The sequence below is a fragment of the Rattus rattus genome, chromosome 6 (genome assembly GCF_011064425.1).
Source record: "Rattus rattus isolate New Zealand chromosome 6, Rrattus_CSIRO_v1, whole genome shotgun sequence".
NCBI classification, from domain to species: Eukaryota; Metazoa; Chordata; class Mammalia; order Rodentia; family Muridae; genus Rattus; species Rattus rattus.
The window spans coordinates 62093938-62116131 of NC_046159.1; the positions used below are offsets into that span (position 1 = coordinate 62093938).

General features: G+C 53.1%; 1 protein-coding gene across 15 annotated transcripts in view; it reads right to left on the reverse strand.

The window, feature by feature from the left end:
- Nucleotides 1-22194, reverse strand: part of Dysf (dysferlin) — a 194656-nt gene that overhangs the window by 53623 nt on the left and 118839 nt on the right. For all 15 annotated transcript variants that reach the window (XM_032906224.1, XM_032906220.1, XM_032906222.1 and 12 more), the window contains 8 exons: nucleotides 17615-17796; nucleotides 14857-14997; nucleotides 14248-14277; nucleotides 12995-13024; nucleotides 5152-5253; nucleotides 4888-5049; nucleotides 2826-2991; nucleotides 2444-2520 (listed from right to left, as the gene is read on the reverse strand). In XM_032906224.1, the coding sequence (XP_032762115.1) occupies nucleotides 2444-2520; nucleotides 2826-2991; nucleotides 4888-5049; nucleotides 5152-5253; nucleotides 12995-13024; nucleotides 14248-14277; nucleotides 14857-14997; nucleotides 17615-17796 (890 nt within the window). The remainder of the gene's footprint in view (nucleotides 1-2443; nucleotides 2521-2825; nucleotides 2992-4887; nucleotides 5050-5151; nucleotides 5254-12994; nucleotides 13025-14247; nucleotides 14278-14856; nucleotides 14998-17614; nucleotides 17797-22194) is intronic.

Sequence of the window (22194 nt, forward strand, 5' to 3'; positions counted from 1 at the left end):
CTCCTCCTCCTCCTCTTCTTCCTCCTCCTCCTCCTCTCCTCCTCCTCCTCCTCCTCCTCCTCCTCCTCCTCCTCCTCCTCCTCCTCCTCCTCCTCCTCCACCACCACCACCAGCACCACCAGCGCCTTTCTCCTCCCATCTTCTAACCTAGGCAAGGCCAGCCTCACCTATGTGTCACATCTCCAGGAGCCCAGCTCCTCGCACCCACCTCTCTGTCCACTGCTCCAGAGTGTCCATGTGCTCACACAGAGCACAGGCCTAGGTCTGATTCTTGCTTAGGCCCAGCCCTGGTCTGCTTATGTCAGGGCCAGGAGGCAGTCTAGCCTTGGCCTCTTCACGCTCTATCTCTGGCTGTGCTTGTAGCCAACAGGACTAAAACAGTCCCTCCTTATCTAAGCCTGTGGACACTGAAGGTGGCACACAGAGAGCTCCAACCTTGTTGGGAAGCTCTGCACATAGTTGTAGCTTAGACGGGCTGTGAAGGGGGCAGAAAATAGGAGCCGGGGGTTGGGACTCTCTTAGCTACAAATACCCATCAACGAAGACAGCAAAACACAAACTAATACTGACATCATTGTAGAGCCGTCTCCAATTTTCACTCAGGTTTTCCTTAGGAGACATTCTTCCTCAGATTCATGCAATGGACAAGTTTTCTGACTATTCATTCATTCATTCATACATACATACACACGTACACACATACACACATACATACACCTATACACCCATCTGTTCACATATCCATCCATCTACCTACCTATCTATCCAGCCACCCATCTGTTCACCAATCCTTCTACCTGTCCATGCAGGCACCTACCCACCCATTAACTTACTTACCTATTCATACATCTACTCATCGATCCATCCACCCATACATATTTCTATGCACTCATCCACTTACCCATCTACCCACCCATCTGTTCACCATCCACATATCCATTCATTCATCCTCTCATTGGCTCATCCATCCCTTATTTTATCTACCCACCTGTCTATCTCTATTCATCCATCCGTCTATCCATCTATCTAGCCATCCATCTATGCATCCATTCATTCATCCACCCACTGGCCATCTAGACAGATTCTCATTGAATACATCCTCTAAATCAGGTCCTGGTTGCTGTCCTGCATTTAGTCCAGAGAAGATGCTGAGAGCCAGAGAGACATGCAGGATCTAGAGCTGATGTGGGAGCCAAGATCCTTCCAGAGAAGTGAGACCAAGTTGAGTCTCAAATAATGAACTGAGCAAGAGAACAGGAACAAAGACAGTCTCAGCAGACCGAATGCAGGTGAGTATTAGAAGCTGAGAGATAGGGGTTGGGGCTTCTGGCAACTTCTGAGCATCTGTGAAAACACAGAGCAAGACTTCCTGCCTCCACAGTAGCATGGCTTCTGGAAGTAGCAAGAAGATGGGAGACTGAGAAAGAGGCAGAAAATGGTACTCAGTATCTCCAGGAAAAGCCTCAGAGCTAAGCTCTGGGGAACTTGAGGCCATCTCAGCACTCAGCTTTGCTCTCATGTGCAAGGCTAAGATTTAATAGGTGGCTTGCTGAATGTCACCTATCCCCCCATCCATCTATCCATCCATCTATCCATCCATCTACCCAACCATCCACCACCTACCTATCCACTGCAGTCTGAGGACAGGAACCATCATACAGGCTGGGAGGCTCTGCCTCAGGTACCCTGAAGTTCTAAGAGCACCCAAGACATTAGGTGTGTGAGTCTGCAGGCACAGTCACAGAGGAAGGTAATATCCTGAACAAGTTCAAAGCCAGTCTTCATAGTGGGGCTTTTTTGCCTCTCTTGAGGTAAGTATGGGGTGGGACGCAGAACATCCAAGCCCAAGACAGGAATGCTACTCCCTTCAGTAAAATATGTCATAGGCTTCTTAACATTTGCCTTCGTATGTCATGTGGTCTCCAGCAGGCCCTAGGTTGCAGAGTGCCCAGCAAAAGGATGACTGACTACCTGCCCCTCCCTCAAACCCTCCTTCTTGGTCCTAGAAGTGGGGATAAGAAAGATATACTATGGTCCTAAACACAAGCTGCTCTCTCTAAGCTACCTCCAAGGCACCGCCAAACATGAGATCAGGGACTAATCTTCCCTCAAATAAGAGACACTCTCTTCCATCTCCCTTCTCACTGAGGGATCTGAGGCAGAAAGCCTTCAATGTAACCACAAGGTAGATGTTCCATTTTCCACATGTTTCTAGAAAAAAAGTTTAGATCTAAGGACTACGCAACTCTTCCCCCATCACAATGAAAACTCCCACTTATGACCTTCCATCAAACAGCACCCAGCCACCAGGGTATAGAGGGGTGAGTGTAATGGCTTTATCATAGCAAAGAGTAGGGGAGGAGCTAGAGGAGATGAGGAAGGGAAATAAAGGCTAGCTTGCTGGGCATGGGGCACAAGGGAGCTGACATCCCATTTATCCTACCTGGACAGGAATGAGAGGCTCCTTGTCATCAATGTCAATGAGCACGTCTTCCCCAGGGCTGAGTAAGCTCACGTCATCTGCAGGAAGAGCAAGTCCACACCCATGAGAGACTCAGCCAGGAGACTGTCACTAAACTCCACAATCTCACCTCCCCTCACACTGGAAGAGGTGTTTCTGTCCCCAGCCCTTCTCTTTCCTGATTCTATCTCTCCCATCTTCCCACATCCCCCTCCCATTCCCTTCCCTCTACTTCTTTCCCCCATTTTGAACCATGCTTCCCACCCACTAGTAGGAGGTCACTTGGTCCAAGTATGCCAACCTGAGGAAAAAATGACCCCTAGCTTTGGGCCAGCTTAGCAAAGGCTACTTTCCAGCTCCTTACCTGGGCCACCTTGCGGGGATGGACTCTCTGCTGAGTACGGGTCACACAAGAAGTTCTCCAGGGAGCGAATGGTGCACTGACCCACAACTGGCCTACGGCCAAACTGGCGATTATCAATGACCTTGACCACAATAGGGGGACAGTAGAGGTCCTCTCTGGGTAACATCTGGGCAGAGGAGAAGAGGGAAACTCTAAATATGAGCCCCAGCTCATTTCTGGGAATTCTCAGGGGAAGGAGTAAGGGAGAGAGTTCTCATAGGCAGGACCAAGGAGCAGAGAGTGACTCTGAACCCACAAGAGAGTCCACAAGAGTCCAAAATCCAAAGGTGGCCAGCAGCCCAGATGCTGGCCAGTGGGACAGAAGCCACACACCTTTCTGTCTGCCCTCAGCTGCTATGTGTCAAAGCTGGTTTTCCCATAGCTTTACCTCCAAACACACCCAGGTCAGCCTCAAGTCTGAGTAAGTCTATTTTCTCTGAACCTGTACTGCCTGGGAAGGGGGAAGGTGGGAGGGGGGGTGGGCTGCAGTTCAACATTTCTTACAGACAGTCCCCCCCAAGTGGATACTCAGGAGTTGGCTTGCAGACCTAGATTCTTCTCCCCCACCCCAAAAGCACTTTGAACACAACTTGAAATAATTTATATGCACTCCTTCAGTGGCGTCTTGGCTGCGCCAAGAGAAGGCTCCCGTTGACAGCCACTGGGCCTGGAATTTCTAGTGTGCTTTCATCTTGCAAACCATTTTCCTTTTCTCAGACTTGACTTACACCGGCCACTGGGCCCCAGCAGCCCAGGGAGCTGAAGAGGGCTGAGGAGTGAGGACTAGAGGGTTAAGAGGTGGAAAACTCATGGTTCAGAACTTAGGACTGGGGGCGGGGCTAGGGACTAAAGGTCTGAAAACTGGGAGGCCAGATTGGGAGTCCAGCGCCAATTGCAGATGACTGGGAGTGGTGGGGGTTGGGGGGCAGTGACTGGGAGGGGCCAGGGACTGGGGCCTGAGAACTGGGGGCTGGGGTTGGAAGCTGGGGCCTGAGAGGTCAGAAGCTAGAAGACCAGCGAGGACAGGGGCAAGGGGTGAGAGACCCTTGACTGAGACCACAATGGGGACGGGGTCAGATTTGAGGGCTATGGGGGATGGGAGCTGAGTAACCAGGTGCTAGGACCCTGAGAGTTGCAGAGTAGCCTGAGAAAAGGGAGGCTGGGGCTGAAAACCTGGTAGCTGTCCAGAAAGGTTTGGAGCCAGGGCTGGGAACTGGGAGACAAGGGTAAGAACTAAGGGGCCGGGCACTGAGGACATGGGGATGAACATTAAGGGATCAGAGGCAAGAAGAGGACTCAAGCCTGGGAGCTATGGCTGGAGATTAAGGACTGCAGTATCAAAAGCTGAAAAGCCAAGGGCTTGGGGCAGGGGGTTGATGGTTGAAAACCCACTGGCTACAAGACTAGGGCTCAGGGGCCAGAGTCTGGAGGTTTGGGGGCTGAAAGCTGAGAACTTGGGGAGCAATGAGAGCTAGGGGTTTGAAGGCCAGGGCCTGAAAGTTTGGGCTAAAGAAAAGGAAACTGAAAGCTGAGATGGAGCTGACAGCTGGGGGCCCAGTGGCTGGGGATGGAGGCTGAGGAACAAGAACTGGGCAGCTGGGGACTAGAGGTTGAAGTTTCCCTCAGGGCTCAAGGTAAGAGAGAACCAGGCAGGGGAAGAATGGCTGGAGGTCAGCCCTGGAGGGTCCCAGGAGAAGCCTGGCAGTGAAAGCCTTCCCCTAAGGAGACTACTGAGAATGGCTTCTGCGGGCCCAGAGTCAGGCAAAAGGGCAAGGTACCCATGTGTGCTGCACACAGGACAAGGGACTTCAATGAGGCAAGAAGTGATTCCTCTATCCATAGGAAAGTGGAGTGTAGAGATATCTCACACACACACACACACACACACACACACACACACACACACACACACACACACCTGGGCCCTTCTGGGTGCTGGAGCTGAACCCCAGGGGTGCTGGGATCACGAGGTCACTCTACCCCTCAGGACTCTGGAAGGGAACAGTGAGGAGGTAAGGCTCACCACTTCCATGAACAGAGTACAGACGTCAAAGTTGGGGTTCTTCCGAAGGTTTCTGATGACACAGGACTGCACTGTCTGCCCACCACACTCCACCACGAGGCTAGGGGAAGACACGCTGGCCATCTGATAGCTCTTTATGTTCCGAAGGCCCCAGGCCAGGATCTAGGGGCAGAGGAAGGGGAGAGAGAGCCGCTGAGCAAGTCTGAGGCAGGAAGTGGGAAGACCAGGCTGGCGGCTCCTGTCCCACAGTCAGGTTCACCTCACCTCGATGGCTGTACGCTGGAGAGCTGGCTTGATGTTCTGGGGAACCATGTAGATGTTGGCCTCCCTTTGAGGTGGTGGGTAAGGCAAGTCTGTGTCCTCCGTCTGCAGGGGACAGCAAGTGGAAAAAAGACCACAGTGTTGGGGAAGGCCAAGTCAGTGGAATAAGAACGGACAGGCAGGCAAAAAGTAACGGCATGCATTGAGAGACACAGGGAGGGAGGAGGTCAGAGCTGGAGGTGGGCAAACGGGTAGTAGAAATGAGGGTGCAGGATTAGCCTCGGCGGGGTGCCATCCTGTCCAGGATCAGAATGAACACATCTTTGCACAAGGGCAAGTCAGTCCTCCTACAACACAGGCTCCAGAACACCACAGAGCTACTAGTTATGTGTTCCTGTCTTCGGCACACACGTGTGTGCTCCTATGAATGCATTCATGCTGGCATAAGCATGCACTCCCTCCCGCTCCATCCTGCCCCATCTACTTCAGTCTCTCAGTCACTTCCCCCCAACTCTGGCTCTCCTGCCCCCAACCCCAGCTGAGACGCACCCTGGTTTCCACCCAGACGTCCTCCAACCCCCAACCCCACAGCCACATCTGTATCCCACAAGAACAGAGCATCGTCACAGGAAGCCAGGAAGAACAGAGCAATGGCCAATGAGACACAGGGATGTGTGGCCGCTATCCTTATATGACATGGAGGCGCCATTACCAGCACAGACCAGGGGGGTGTGAGGCGTATGGCTGCTACTGGCCTGCTCAGGGGTTCCAAAAAAGAGTCGGGCAGGAATCACCGAGAGCTTATGTGGGGAGCAGAACAAGGCAATAGGGAGAAGTGTGATCGTAGGTTTGGGAACTCAGAGCATGGTGGCTTTGGGTGTGAACTCGAGCTCTGCCACTCACTAGGTGAGGAAGGCTATCCCTCCTTTCTCTCACTCAGCTCCTCAGCATGGGCTGTCATTAGCAGAGGTTAATCTCTAGCCAGACACTAGCGTGAGAGCTGAGAAGTCTGCACCACACAACCAGAAGAGTGTCCGCAGCACGGAAATGCTCACTCGCTGCACTACAAGGCCAATTAGAGTAAAGCGCCCTTTTCTCAAGACTTTTGACTCCATGCGTCTTATAAGTTTATTAGGTCAAGACGCTTCACTGCCACCTAGTGGGAAACCTTTAGAATGAACACGAATGCAGGTTGTACTAGAAACTGTCCCTCCTTGGATATACCACCACTGTGCGTTGCCCATACAGCACGTCCACACATGGAAGTCTTGATGTTACGACTATCAGCAGACGGGCTGTGCTTTAATAAGCATTGCAATCACCTGACTTACTCCCCAACAGTCTCGTTTCGGAAAGAACGTCAAATCGACAGACATTTGCTAACAGAGACAAGAGCCACAGGAACGGAGAAAAAGGACCAGCCTCCTCCAGCCTACATCAGACGTCACAGCACCTCCAGCCACCTCCTGCCCGGTGGTCCACTAACAATGCCACATCGCCCAGAGTCACGGTAATGAGGACCTCGGGTCCAGGAGCAGAGAGCCTTGGACTCCACTGCCAGCTCTGTTCCTTCCTAGCTGTGTGGGCAGGTTACTCAGCAGCAGTGACTCAGTGTCCTCATAAAGACAGGGAACAACAATACGCTGAACAAAGTCACTCTGAGGATTAAACGAGGAGATGAACAAGAGGAGTCTCTGGCAGCAGACAGCACTCAGAGAGTGGTGTGACTGTAATTACGGCTGCCATTGCTGTTGGCACCATGGGTTTCACCACCAAGTTCCTATTGTTCTTCCAAGGGTCACTTGAGGAGCGCCTCACAGAACAACGTTGGCTTTGTAACTGCCCTTAAATCACCAGGACGGAGGTAGAAGCCGACTAGTTTACTCCGAGCACACACAGAAGGTGACATGGTCATAGGAAGAGTGACAGTCAGAGCTGCCTCTGTGCCCACCACACAGCCCAAGACAGATGCCCCCAGAGACCCTGTGCAACCACCATAGAAGCTGGCTGTTAACAGAGCCCCGGGTGGCACTATGACACCAGCCAGGAGCTGCAGGTGGCTATGCAGCAGGGTGGCCTATTTTAAGGGCCAAGCTTTCTGTGGTGTATTCTTTAGCCTCTAATGGCTGATGCCCAACCTGCTGTGGGACCAAGGCCAAAAGGTAGGGGGTGGCAACAGAAGTGTTAGCCTCTAAGCTTTGCCAAAGGAGGAGGCAGAACAATCTTCCTCCCTCAGCTACCATTTCTTTGATAATCACCAAAGAAAGCCATAAGCTAGCTGTGGGCTAGGCTCCGCCTTCCCTCCTAGCTCCCCAGAGCATTGTAGTGATGTCATCCTCCGTAAGGCCTGAGAACCAGACTCGCCACAATGGGAGCTCACGTCTCGAGCAGGATGGAGGCAAGGAGGCCCAGGCAGGTTAAGTGCTAGGACAGTACCGTCTGGAGTAGGCCCTGCAGGAAGAAGGCAGGAGCGCACAGCTGAGGAGCCAGCCCAGTGGAGGCAGGAGGGAGAGAAGCAGAGACAGAGGTTAGAAGACACCCAGGGACCCCCTTCCTTAGTGTGAGGACACCACTCTCATCCCTATTCTGTCCTCGGGCCTCCCATAACATCCCTGCCCGATGCCATTTGGCTGCAGATGCTCCAGATCCCGCTCCTGATTGCCTTCTCTGCCCAGCTTGTCAGACACCATCCAGGTCCAGTCCTTCAGTACAGTGCTGTGTCATGAGCGCCACACTACCCAGAGCTGGGTACATGGAACTACGATTGTGTTCTCCAGGTCCCTGACCCCATCTCACCCCAACCTTCCAGTCCTTCACTCTTCCTTCCATATCTGCCTTTCCACCAGAGTTCTCTCTCCATCACCCCACTGTTTCTCTGAGTCCTCTCCCCTGCTTCCATCATCATCATCATCGCCGCCGCCATCGCCCTTCCTCCTCCTCCTCCTCCTCCTCCTCCTCCTCCTCCTCCTCCTCCTCCTCCCTGCCCTCTGCCTTTGCTCCAGCACCTCTTCCCTGGAAACTTCTCTCCCAAGTCAAGGTCGGCAGCCCAAGGTCACTTGTAGAGTCTCACCTCTCCCATCCCTTGTCAACACTTGCCAGCTAAACTTGGTGTCTCTTCTAAAGCCACCTACTCAGTTCCCTCTTCCTCTCAAGGATGAACCTGCCAGGCCTCCTCCACCCCTTCCTCTCTGAGCCCTGAAGAGCCATCTTTTCTCGGAGGCATTCTGTCCCTCATGACCTCCCTAAGCCCACAGCCCCCTTCCTAGCATCTTTCTATTCAGTTGGCCCAAGCCTCCTGGTGGCCTCTGACACTTGTCCACGGTAACAGTTTTATCCATCTCCCCCACACCTGCTCCCTTTAATGTCATCGCATACATCAACCCCAGCATCCACATCTATATATCACCCCAGCATCCACCACAACAGCCGGGGCCACCCTTGGCTTCCCCTTCCTGCCTTACTATGTCTTATTGGTTACCAAGTACTGCTGGCCCTGTCCCTAAATCTCTATCCTGTGTGTTCTCTTTTCTACCCCTCCCCTCCCTCAACTTCTCCCCTCTCTCTTCCTTCCACCCACCCCCCCATCCATATGTTTCCTTTCTCCTGCCCCGATGTCCAATGACCCACTCTGTGGTCTCTTTGCTTCTAGTTCCGCACACACCCTCAGCTAACAAAGCCTCTGTGGGCATGAAGTTAGGATATGTCACTCAAGGGACCCTGTCCTCAAGATACTTGAAAAGCCTGAAGAGGCCCCCCCCCAAGACCTCTCATCTTCCAGCCACTGTTGATGTCTCTCACCCTCAGGATTCCCAAAGAGTGACTAGCCACCTCTGGAATATTGCCCCTCTCTTTAACCTTAGGACTCAGCACTCACTATCCATCTGTCTGGAATACAGTCTGTCCCTCTTCATCTGGCCACTTCCTGCTGGGACTTTACATCATTTAAATTTTCCTCGGTGACCTAAGTTTATTATGTTGCAGTGTCTCCATGGCCTCCCATATCCTCTGTCCACCCCAACCTTCATCACACTGAATGACACAGCAATTACCCTGAGCCATTTCTCTGTCTGTCACTGTCCCTAGCCAACCAGCAACCCTGAATAAGCAATGATACCAGGAGTGAGGGAGGGATTAAGCAGATAGGAGGAGTTAACAAAGTGACTTTCTTTGACTATATTGCCACCTGCTCTGCCACCACCACCACCACCATCATCATCATCATCGTCGTCATCATCATCAGGTAGGTCCTCTCTGGGCCCTTGCTAGGTGTGCCTACTCATGGCTGAGGCAGCTCCCTTCACCACCTTCTAGAACCTGGTACAGTCTTCAGGGCCTAACTCACCTTCCCCCCAATTCCTCCAAACACTCCAGAAACTTCTTATAGCCTTGCTTTCTGACATCTGTTATACCTAAATGATTCCTATAACACAAACACACACACACACACACACACACACACACACACACACACACACACACACACACATGCACACAGTTCTAATGAACCTATTCATCCTTTGTTTATCTCGCTCCAGGTAAAAGTGAACCTATTGCCCGCTTCTATGCCTCAATTTCTTCCTGGTTCTGCCTACCTAGGGGACCCAAAGCTGTCTCTCCAGGACAGTATGAGTATTGTGACACTTATCAGAACATGACAACCTGTCTCCACCACCAGGAAGGGAGGGCCAGACTGCAAAAGCAAGCAAAATGTCTGATTGGCTGCCTCACGGGTGACAGGGACTGAGGAGTCCAGGCCCCAAGGACAAGGCGATAATACCATAAACCTGGGCAGAGACAGCCATATTAACCCAACTCCTGTGCCTGCCCTGGAAGCAGAATGAACCTGGGACCACCTACTAGTGGGTGTTCACAGGTGGGCAAGGTGTCGATCAAGCCAACTCAGACCCAGATAACCAGGATCAGCTGAGGGTTTCCTCAAGCCACTTTAGATTCTTCTCAATCCATTATCCCCCATGGCCAATTCAGCACAGATTGCTGAAGCCCCAGATACACTCCCAGTCCTAGGTGACAGCACACTAGACCATGTTCCTTTCCAGGGCAGTGCAGGTGTTGACAACCCTCTGCAGCCAACTAGACTGCCCTGTCCCCAGTAGCCCTCAGACTCCCACCTCACCCAAGAAGGACACATTCTGGTTCCTTGGGGAGCTGCAGGCAGGGGCCAGCCAGGCAGCGGGAGGCTCCATTGTCTGTCGGCCCCACCCAGCTCATTAGGAACAACATGCTGGTCTAATTACACTACCCAGGAAAATAGTGTTTCAAATTAAGGCCTTGGGGGAGGAGGAGAGGGATGGGGGGCACTGGGCTTATTTTCCTGATTGCAAAACACCAAATGTTTCCCTTCTAGTGGATGCTGGGGTGCAGGAATGAAACCGGGGTAAGTCTCAGTGTAAGCTGCATACCCTGCCACCTCCAAGATTTGGAAAGGTGTCGAAGGGTAACTAGTTGGCCCACCATTTTGTTACTACAAGGAGCCAAAAAGCATATGCAGCGCTCTACCAAGGTATCCCTTACCTCCGAGCAGAAGAGAAGAGGGACAACTAGCAATGTCCCTTGAACAGTCAAATCCTCCAGCCGCTGGATAAGGTCTTCCTCTATACATGTTCCCAGTCTAGAGTCCCACTAGCAAGAAACCCCAACACCTCGCCTGCCATGTGTGTGTACGCGTGCATGCGTTCTCGTTAACATGCGCCCATGCGCACTGCCAGTTCTCGGGAAATCTAAAATTGCAGTCTCTTTGAACTCATTCCCCTTGGCAGCCTGAATTGTCTTTGTTCTCCAGACCAAAAAAAAAAAAAAAAAAAAAAAAGGGAGGGGGGAGGGAGAAGAGGACTCAGAAGAGGTGGGGGTGGGGGAGATGAGCCAAGTTGGGCACAGCGGAAGGGTGAGACAAGAAGGGGGTAAGAAGCTTAAAAAAAGAGGGAGAGCAAAGGCCAAAAGACACCTGGCACACAAGGCAGCCTGGCTTCCCACCTGGAACTCACAGAGCGGTGATCCCCTGCAGAGAGCCTGGGAGAGGGGCTATTGCTGTTACTGCAATGTCCCTAAACCCCACAGCTGCTCCAACCCAAGGCACTGCTTCCAAAACATTCCTGACCCTCCCTTGCTTCAGATACTAGTTCAGTGTCTCCTCTTCCAGGGTTGCCATCTTCCCTCCTGCTTCAGAAGCCACTCACATCGACAGCCAACCCCATGCCTCACTTAAAGGCCTTCATAGCCTCAAGGGCATGTGTGGCTCCCCCCTACCTCACTGTGCTAGCAGTAACGCGCCTGGACCTAACCACTCTGCTGCTGCCTCTCTATTCCTCCCGGCCTGTCTCCCACCCGACCCCCACAACAGCTGTCTCAGAGGCCTCCCCACCAGTCTCTCTTCTAAGGCCTGACTTTACAGCCTCTGCTCTGGAGGCCAGCACCCCCATCACACCTCTACTTCTGTTCTGCTCCCAGACTCACGGGAGAGTGAGCCCAATGTGCACAGGGATAGGACTGGGAGGTTGGAGAAAGTTAACAGGGGGCACAAGCAGGTGCTGGACCACTACACAGAAAAGACAGAAAACCTCTGCTGGGTCAGCAGGCTTCCTGCAGGAGCAGAACGGCATGGGGAGTGACCTGCCTCCTCTCTGCCTCAGGGGAACCTTAAAACTGAATAAGTCCCAAGCTCTTGTCAGGAGACTCAGCCTTCAGTCAGGGGAAGTGTGTTGAGCTCAGGGCTGAGGGTTGCACTGTCAATGCTCTGGGACAAAGAACATCACAAGTCATCTCATAGGATGGGTGTCCTTGGGCCTCGAACCCTTTGGACCTGCTGGGCTAGCCCTGTCTGTGTCCAGCAGACTCCTAAGGATCATTCTCCCCTGGCCCTGCTGACCACAGGACGCCTCAGCAGGGGACCTTGCCAACCACTTTGCTCAGCCCTTCAGGGCCTGGCCTTAGCTGCAATTTTGATTTGCTTCCTGACAGCCAGGCCACAGCCGCATCCTTGCCCTGAGTCCGAGCCCTGGCTATTCCATATGGCACATCCGGTCATGAAGGACTGAGTCTGTCATAACTCATCCCTAGGCTGGGTCCTCTTCAGCACAGGCTGTGGGTTTTGGCTTGGGTTCTATGTTGCCTTCCAAATCGGCAGTCTCTCCGCATGGCCGCCAGAAGCAGGAGGCCGCCTGTCAGGCGCGAAGAGGGCCAGCAGCTGGCAGGCCCCCACCTCTGCCTGGGAGTGAAAGGAAGTGAGGGAATGGGGTGGGGTGGGGGGGACTACAATCCCACATCCTGACTGATCCTGCGCTTCAAGTCCAAATTGCACCGAAAATGTCAAGTGGTATCCGCTCTCAACCCAGCCCAGGGAGTCCCTGACTCCCCAACTGGAGGACATGGACAGCCTTTTCCTGCTCAGCCTCCACCCAGAGCTCTCCTTCCCGTCCATCTCCATACTGTACCTAGGCCCCCTGTACCAGAGACGTGTGCCTCCCACTTCTTCAGGGCTTTGTCAAAGTCTCCTAATACTGTGTCTACCACCAGAAAGGTTCCCTTGGCTACTCTGGCACCTGCCCAACATTTTATTCTTGAAAATATGCCATCTGCTACTCAACCAGACAAAACTCAGCATTGCCGTTCAAGTGATCTGTATATATGTCTGGACTACTAAGAGAGTATCAAGACCCTGGGGCTAGAGTCACCTCACAGGACGGACCTTAGCTGGCTGTGGCTCCATTCCAAGCCAAAGGACTAAAATCTAAATCAGCTACCCTATAGCACAAGCTTGGAAGTTTGGCTTCTACCACCCTCCTTCCGGATCTACCGCCACCCTTCCACCCCATCCTTGGGTTCAGCTTACCTCATCCAAAATCCTTGAAGTTTCGTGCATCTGTGATGGGCCACATCCGGGAAACAGCGGGAGAGCCGAGGGAGCAAAGGGTCTCCATTAGTATCCAGAAGCACTGGCTGAGACAGAGATGGCTCCCACAGAAAGCCCTCCCGCCAAGGGTGAGCACGCTGGCTACCTCACCACACCCTCCCATATGATAAGGGACAATGGACTATGAGAAAGTCAGATCCTCTCCAGAAGTGACAGGAGGGAGAACATCAGACGGGAGGTGGGAGGGACCTGGGACTCTGTGTAGCAGCCCCTGGAAGAGTGTCAGGTAAAGCTGTGGAATTGAACTAGGGACTTGGGGACCCACAGAAAGTCACTTGGAATCCGCAGGACTAGCAGAACTGAGAGCCCTTCTCTGACAGGACATGGGGGAAGATTGGCAGGAAAAGATGGGAAGAAGCAAGAGTGTGGGAGGGGCTTGTGTGGTGACAACCATCCAGACCCTGTGTGTCCCAACAGCCCAAGCAGCTCCAGCTGAGCCCGGTCTAACATGGAACAAGGAAGGAAATAAACCTGAGACCCAACAGAGGTTTTTCTACTGGGACTTCCAGAGGCAGGAAGAGGACCAAGGAGGCATTGCCAGCAGAGAGGACATGGTCACATGAGCTAAGCCAATGGGGCTAACTGAAATTCTCTAAGCATCAGAAACGCCATGGGCTGGGTGAAGTGTGGCCACTGGACCTCTACCCTCAGACGGATGGAAGTGGATGCAGAAATTGGCATTTCTAACAATACTGGGCTGCTCTCACTTTCTTGTCATGGCCTGGGCCCGGGATCCTCAACCTAGGCTGCATGTTAAGGGCTTTAGATGGTATTGGGAAGCCCTGAGCCTGGGTCACACCCCCAGAGGCTGTGGTGAAACTTGCACTCTGATGAACATTAAATCCATCATGGTGAGTCTAATGCCCAGTCCAGCCTAGAGACCCTAGATAGAAGGCTCTGAGCTCTCTGCGGTCTGGAACTCGTGATACTCAGCTCCCTCCAGGCAGGTGGTACCCATGCTGGTCGTGGAGCCACTGAGTAAGATGAGGACTTCTAAGACGTGAACTCTAGATTCACAACGGGCACAACTCTGCCTGCCCTGGGGTCACACTGAGCCATCTTCTACCTGAAGGCGCTTCCTGGCGGGCCAAGGCAGGACCTGATAACTGGCCCTGTAAATGCAGAAGGGTCTGCAAACACAGGGAGGCTGGAAACACAGAAACAAGACTTACCTCAAAGCCAGGGATGTGATGGATGGCTGGCTAGAGAAGAGAGAAGACGGTGTCAATCACGTGCACCCATCCCAGCCCCTCATCTTCCCTCATTTCCACACCCACAGCCTGCGTCAAGTAGCAGACAAGCCAGGGATATGGGATGCCCCAAGCTAACGGGCAGTAGTCTGTGTCCTCCAGACACCCAGAGATGCTGTCAGAGCAGTCAACAAACAAGGTTCACATGGAATCCACAGCAAACCCAAAGACAGCACTCAAAACAGCCTGGTGTTTTTGAGTGTGGCCCTGGTTACAAGATCCAGAGCCAGGATCCTGCCCTTACTTGCTCCCAGCACCCATTCACTACACATGAAGCCCCTTGCCCCAACTATACGGGCTCCAGGAAAACACATGGGGAGTGACCCAGGAAGGAAAACTGCAGTCATCCCTGAAGCCAACAGTCTACCCTCAGATGGACTCTGATCTGTGAAGATCAGAGAGGACGAACAGTGTACGTGTTAGTCTGAGGTCTCACTTCAGTTCCTACTGAGTTCAGCATGTGGACAGCCCCGCCACCCTTGGCCTGTGCCCTAGCTGGGCCTCCCAGGCCTGGATGGTGGCCAGCCTTACCTTCTCTCTCTGGATAAGCTCGAACGCTGCCAGCAGCTCTCCGGCAGGCTGGCTGCCCCTGGTCAGTGGAAACCAGGCCAGGCGGGGCATCCGTTCCAGGCTTGGCTGACAAATACAGCGGCCCATGAACTCGTCAGCGCCCTAGACCCGTGTGAGAAAAGAAGAGTCCGCGTCTTCCTTCACCCTCCTAAGAGACTAGGCCTGCATGCCACCTCCTGGACTAGGGAGGGGGCCCCGGAAGTCAGGGCAGCCTCTTGTGCGGAGGGCAAGCACTGCCCTCTTGGCGGGAACTTTGAGGACAAGATGTTAGCAGCCTCAAGCCGCAGCACTAGGATGGGATTCCTGCAAGAATTGGGAAGTCCTTCTACATGTCCAACTAGTAGTCCCCATGCTTTTGCTTAATCCATCTCTGAGGTCATCAGAGACCAGGGAGAAACAGGCTGCCTAGCCTTCCTTAACAACCTCATTTGACATGTCAAGGGTTCTCATATCACTTAACTGTTTCACCCCTAACTTCTCCATTTTTCGGATTTAAAAAAAAGGGGGGGGGATCTTGCTTACCAAAGTGAATCTTACTAAAATGATGTCTTTACCTCTAAGTCTTGAACCAGGATTCGTCCTTCACTTCAGCTGCCCATAAGACAGCGTCCAACCCCCAGCCACTGTATTATCTGTTCTTCCTCCTCCCCTGCAGCCCCTCGGCCTTGCCCAACTCTTGCTCCCATGCCTTTGTGGTGGTGCCCACCTCTCCCCACCTCAGGAACAGTAGACAGACTACCCATAGCTCACAGGGCAATCGGCAGAGCCAGGCCTCAGACAGATGGTGCTGTGGGCATCACAAGCCCTCAGCTCTTGCCCAGGGGAGGAGTTGGGAGATAGCCCTGACTGTTCTCATGCTCCAGGAGGGCCTCTTCTCCATGAGCTATCCTGGAATGGGTACCAGCGCCAGCACTCTCCCCACACTAATGACAATGCAGAATTGTCATTCAGAGTAGAGAGTAGTCACAGCACTGGGAAGGGTCTGGGACTCTCAGGGCCAGGTGTGGCCCCCTTAGCTGCTTAGTCCTGCAGAGAGTTGGGGCTGACAAGACAGCAGGGATCGGGATAATGGTTATTCTACAATCACAGTGGGCACAACTTCATCTCATCCCTGGAACCACGACTACCCCAGGATAGACCACTTGCCTCCCTCATAGCCTAGCAAGCATGAGAAGGGCAGCTTGAAGCAACATTTCCAGAAGATTCTTCTCAATGAGTCTTTGTGGCTAGCCAGCCAGGGACACCAAAGAGGACCCTGCCTGAGTAGGGAGCAGCAGTGAGATAGAGGGAGAGGCACAGTTCAGAAGACATTTCTAGAAAACATTGCCATGGTGTGGTGTGGGTGAGCAGGCCTCCAAAAAGCTCTGGCTCAGCCTGGGAACCTACCAGCTTGCCTTGCACCAGATCAGTGCCTTCCCTCCTCCTGCTGCCCCCACAAGCACCAGGACCCACATGCTTCCTTCCCCTTATGGGGGAAGTCATTCCCCAGTGACACCATCCAGTCACTCTCTATCCTTGAGCTCAGTTTTCTCAAGAGCTCCCAGGTCAGAATCCCCAAATCAGACCCACACTGCCCATTGCCAGCCTCTGTCATCATTGGGTGGGGGGCACCTTACACAGCATCACCTTCCCCCTCACCCCTGGCTGCAATGCCTTCTCAGGACCGATGATATGTAGTCATGGCGACTCTTACTGGAAACATCTTCCAACCACTCCCCCTTGCCACTGCTCCGCTTACCATACCTGGCCTTGTCCCCAGTCCACTTTTTCTGGTACCACATGGCCTCCCTTACTTAAAGCAGCATTCTGCCCCCAACCCCCCAGCTTGTCTCATTCTTCCTCTTCCTCCTCCAGCAGCCCCCACATTTGATAGGATGTCCACATGGCTTCGGGACTTTGTCTTCAGCACAGCTTGCCCTGATATTTTGCACAGTACTGCCTGGAGCATAAGCTACCTTGTTTTGTTTTGCTTTTAAGCGAGGTAACCCAGGTTACCCTCACATTTGACAGGTAGCCAAAGAGGACCTTGAACTTGTGATCCTCCTGCTCTACCTCCTAAATGCTGAGGTTACAGGTCTGTGCCACTACGACCAGTTTATGCACTGCTGGGGCTTTGTCCATGCTAAGCAAGGACTCGACCAGTTCTGTTCCATACACAGCACACACCCGTTTCTGTTACTTCAACAGAATTTAAAACTCATTTTCCCCATTGGCACAACTGCATTTCAAGTGCTTTCCAGTCACATGAGGCTAGCAGCTCCCAGACAGCACAGCCAGAGCACCATGAAGAGGTCCTGCCTGTACCCCAGGATCATATAGTGCTCCAGATACTTTGTCTCAACCTGGGGGTGTCTTCACATTCCGAGTGCCTCTGGTCCCACCTAGACAGCAAACTTCAGGCAAGGGGCCACTCAGCCCAGTTCAGCAAAGTGCTTGATTAGTAATTGTGTGGAGAAAGGACAGGATAGAGCCGGAGAAATGCTAACTGCCGATCCACAACTCTGAGTGCTTTCAGGGTCTCTCTGTTTGATTAGCCATGTCTTCCAAGGGTCATGGGACATGGGCCAGCCATCTATTCTCAGCTCCTCTACAATCGTTTCAGTCAGGGGGAAGGCCACCGGTCTACTAAGGCTGGGGGACCCAACACTCATAGCACAGCATTCCCCAGGGTCCTGGAGATGGACAGCAAAGGGGAGAAGTAGCAGGTGAGCATACTCACATAGGTGTCATGGTCATACAGCTCCACCACAATGCTGGGTGGCTGCTCGGCGACACTGGCCGGCTCGCCAAAGATCTCTATCTCATAGAAGATGAGGGTTTGATCCCAGGTGGGGTTCAGGGTGTTCTTCTCCACCACCGTCTTCTGGCTTTGATGCAGGAAGGAGACAATGGCATAGGGATCTGGGTGGGGCAGGTGAGGAAAAAGATAAGACTCGGCTGGTAGTTCGGGAGTTCTACAGCCTCAAGGCCAGAGCATGGTTGTGGCTGCCATTCTGGAATAATAAGACGCAGGCCAGATGCCATTTCTGAGGCCAGCTACAGCCATGCAGAGATGGAGACGGCCTGAAATGTCAAACCTTTCCTTTCCCATTCCTATCTGGCCCCAGTGGGGAGGTGTACCAGAGAAAGTGGGTTCCTGAATGGCCCATTCAAAGCTTGTTATCCAACAAGCATTTCCAGAGTGCCTCTGCATGCCACACTAGGGACTGGGAGCTGGGGACACAACTGAAACAAAACACAACCAGCGACAATTGAACGAGAACATGGAAGGATAGATGCAAAGGGCAGGAAGTGTGTTCGTGGCAGATCTGGATTATTTGAAGAGGGAGGAGGGCAGAGGTATGAAGTTTAGGGTCCCTAAGATGCCATTGGTCAGACAGGACCAGTTTCTTTCTTCAGCAGTTCACCCCAGTTGCCACCCCGAGAACAGACAGGGGACGCACGCGTGATAGCATGGACCAGTGATGAGGCTAAGGAACCGTTACAGGCAGAACTGACACCATCTCAGGTGGATACAGAGTCAAGAGCTGCCAGGCGTTGCATGGTGTGAGCTCCTGGCTGACCCAAAATTCCTGAGCATCCTGCCAGCCCCAACGGCCTGGGATCCAGCCAGTCATTTTCTCTGCCTTATCCAAAGGCAAGTCGGTATGACTGGAGCAGATTCTAGAATGGTGGCCCTCAAATGTGAAGGCACCATGGAATCACCTACAATGTTTTCACAGTTCTCTTGCATGTGTGATGCAGCAGAATTGGGTAGGGTCTTTCTAGCAAGTCCCAGGCAACATTGTGGGAAAACAGCATGAGGTCTATGGGATGTGTGAGCATTGGGAAAGGGTCAGAGGGCTTGAGGGTATCAGTTTAGGCTCCTGTTCATTGCAGATGACAATCGCTTAGGGCATGTGAACAGAGAGCTTGAGCTGGGTCTGAGGAGACCAAGCACCAGGCCCTAACACAGCTGATACCTTCATCCCCAGCCCTTTCCAAAATGCCAAGCCCCCAGGCCAGCCCCAACACAGTCATTAACTTCCTATGTGACCAAAGAGAGCTCCAGTGGCCTCAAAAGGCTCAGAACTGTCAAAACGGGGAGACTGGGAATTGGGCCAGGCTTTCTGGCTATAAGGAAACCGAGAGACAAACCAAAAGCCTCTGCACGAGAGGTGACAGAGAGCGGGGCTGGCACCGAGTGACTATAGAAGCTGGAGGAAGGTGAGGCAACAGTGGAGCTTCCTTCCTCTCAGGGGAGACAGAAGGTCTGACGCTGTGACTCCTCTCGGGAGCCAGATGTAAGATGAGGGCATCTAGATCACAGTTGGAAGCGCTAGGCACCTGTGGCAGAGCCACACTGGATACGCTGATGGGCACTGAACCTGAGCCCAGCCTGCTAGCTCAGGAACTGAGGGGCAGTAGAACTGTGGAGGGCATCCCCTGGGATACTGGCTTTGAACCTGACTCTGTGGTTGGAAGAGGGTGATGGGACGTCCTTAGCGGAGAGAGAGAGACTTCCCCGGGGGAGTGCCTCCCTGGCATAGGTCTCCCACACTCACACACAGGTCCTGGCAGGCTGGCCCCAAGCCCTCTTCCTTCTGCCCCTGGCAAGGCCTGGCGGCGTCTGTGCGTTTAATGAAACCGTCTGGCTGTGATACCATCAGCTCCAAGCTCGGCAGAGAACCTCTCCCAGTTCCAGTAAGGGAAGGAGGGCGCGTTCCGATAAATAAAACCATATTAGAGAGCAGGCGAAAAGGCCTCTTTTGTTCCCACCCCCCACCCCCCTATGCTCCCCAACGCTTTATTTTTATAAGCGTGCGGGCCCCAGACCGACCGCGTTTACACAAAGGTCACAATTGCACATTGTAGCGGCCACGCTCGTTGTATTGCTGTTGGCACACCCCCCCACGCTGGCCTCCTAGCAGGCTGGTTCTTTCCAGCAGCTCCGGCAGCTCAGGCAATGAGCTCAGGGCTGGGGGGACAGAGAGGGCGCAGCTCACAAACAAAACTCACCCAGACCCACACGCATGCACCCCACCCACCCATGGGAGGGACAAGGACAACAAAAGCATTGTAAAGAACAGGCCTGGAGGCCTTGAGCCTCAGACACTGGGCTACTGTGTGCCCAGGGCCCAGCCTCCACTACCACCCCCTCCCGCCCATCTCCCCATTCCCACCCCTGCAAAAGACATAAGCAGCAGCAAGGTGGCCAGATCACAGACACATCCTTTGTCAGGAGGTAGGGTCAGAGGGGAAGGGTCAGAGGGGCCGGGTCCCCATGTTCAGAATCCAATCAGACTGAAGGCTGCAGGACCCAAAAGCTACAACAACCCCCACCCCTGCCAAAGATGGGCGAGTTTGAGCAGAGTTCTCTGAGGACCACATGCTGCCTTTGGAAGGATCCAGACATAGCCACTCGAGGATACCACCGGCTTCTCTCAGGAACCTGTCACCAAGCCCCAAACAGGACAGTTTTTGTATGGGGTCCAGAGCTTTGCACCAGGTGTTGGGCCAGGTCTGCTGGTCAGACCTTCCTGGGGCGGCTGACACTTACATCCCCATCAGCCAGCCAGAGTACCAGAGCAGAGACTGTGAGTGATGGACGGAGTACCCCTCTGCCACAGATGGTGCCTGACGTCCTAAGTGGCTGGGGTTGGCCTGAGTCCTAGTCAGGTCCTCTATGCCAACCTCATAGGAAAGGAAGGGGGTGTACCCCAGAAATCAAGACAATGCAAGTTCAAATTTGCCAGAGCCATGTTGCTACTACAAAATCGGAAAGGACGGGTGCGATGGTGCTGGCCTGTGATCCTAGGATACTGCAGACAGGGGAATTGGGAGTTCGAGGCCATCTTTAGCCACACAGTGAGTTCCAGACCAGTCTGGGCAACAGAAATCCCTATCGCAAGATAAAATAAAATTTTAAAAAATAAATTAAAATAAGATTAAAAATGTTTAAAAGTATAAAACTCGGTGTTGGCAAGCAGTGGGTAAAGTGAGTTCTTCCTTACTGGGAGCTACATAGACCCTTTAGGAAGCAGATGGGCAAGGTGCCCTGAAAACATAAAACTGTAGCCTTTTCCTCACATTCCTGGGCATCTGCTAACACACCCCTCATTCGGTACTCATGGCTGCTACATGGTAGCAATGGGCAAGGTAGCTCAGTGGCCAGGATGCAGATGGAGGAGACACCAACCAAGCTTTTGAATATGACTCCTGGGTGAGGACGGTCACTGCCCACATCAAGAGTGACCCAGTTTAAGCAGGGGACATTTAAGAGTGGGGGTCAGTGTCACCTGGCTGCACAAATGCCAGCCATGCACAGGCAAAGCAGCTAACGTGGGCGGCAGGGTGAAGCCAGCACCAGAGCCAGCCAGGGTTCTGCTCTGGGCAGATAGCAAAGAGGCCTAGACCAGATTGCTGAGCAATCTGGCTTGAGTCCCTCATGCCCCGGGTTCTTGGGAAGGCCTTGAGGAGTGCTGAACAGGTTAGACAGCTCCTCCTCCTGCTGCTGCCTAGCCCCTGCTGCGCATTGTAAAGCCTGGATCCCTTCCCGGTCTCTTTCCCAGGGACCCTTTCTAAGTGAAGCGTTTCACAGGCCTCCAATGCAGTCTGGAAAACCCCTTCCCATGCCTGTCGGGCGGATGCCTCACCTCCCCACCCCGCCCCACCAGAGCCAACCTGAACAAAGGGCCTGGTTTAGAAGAGGGAGGGCCAAGCAGCATCCAGACATCAGAAGTCCAAGAGCAGGGAGTCCCTAAAGACGTCCAAATTCAGGAGTCCCTTGGCACGGGTGAGCTGAGGTTCAACAGACCCCACTGTGACCTGTCCTAGAGGAATACCTCTCAGAACCACATTACTGCAGCTTCACTAGACCACAGGCCTCAGAGAGATGTGGACTTCATAAGGAGATCCTCTCAGCTCATAGGTCACTACATCATGTAGCATCTGGCCTAAGGGCCAGCTCTCTTTAACTGGGTTAGCCAAGGAATACTCCTTTGATTCCACTGACCTGTGAGGCCTTCAAAGACTTTACATAGTAAACATATCCAGGCTCCCAGAATGTTGTAAGACAACCTTTCCCAAAGATCCTCTGTATGGAGTAGCAGCTGTCAGCAGAGCCAAGGCTCCACCCAACACAGAAGTTCTCAGTGGAGATGGGGCAAAGCAGACAGCTTCTATCCTTCAATAGCATGGGTGTATACAGAGCTAGAAACATGTAGGCTTGGACTGTGTTGGGAGATGTCATGGTGCCATCACTTTGAAGGGTCAGGCAAGATGGAGCCAGGAACAGAGCTGATCATGCTTTCAGCTCGG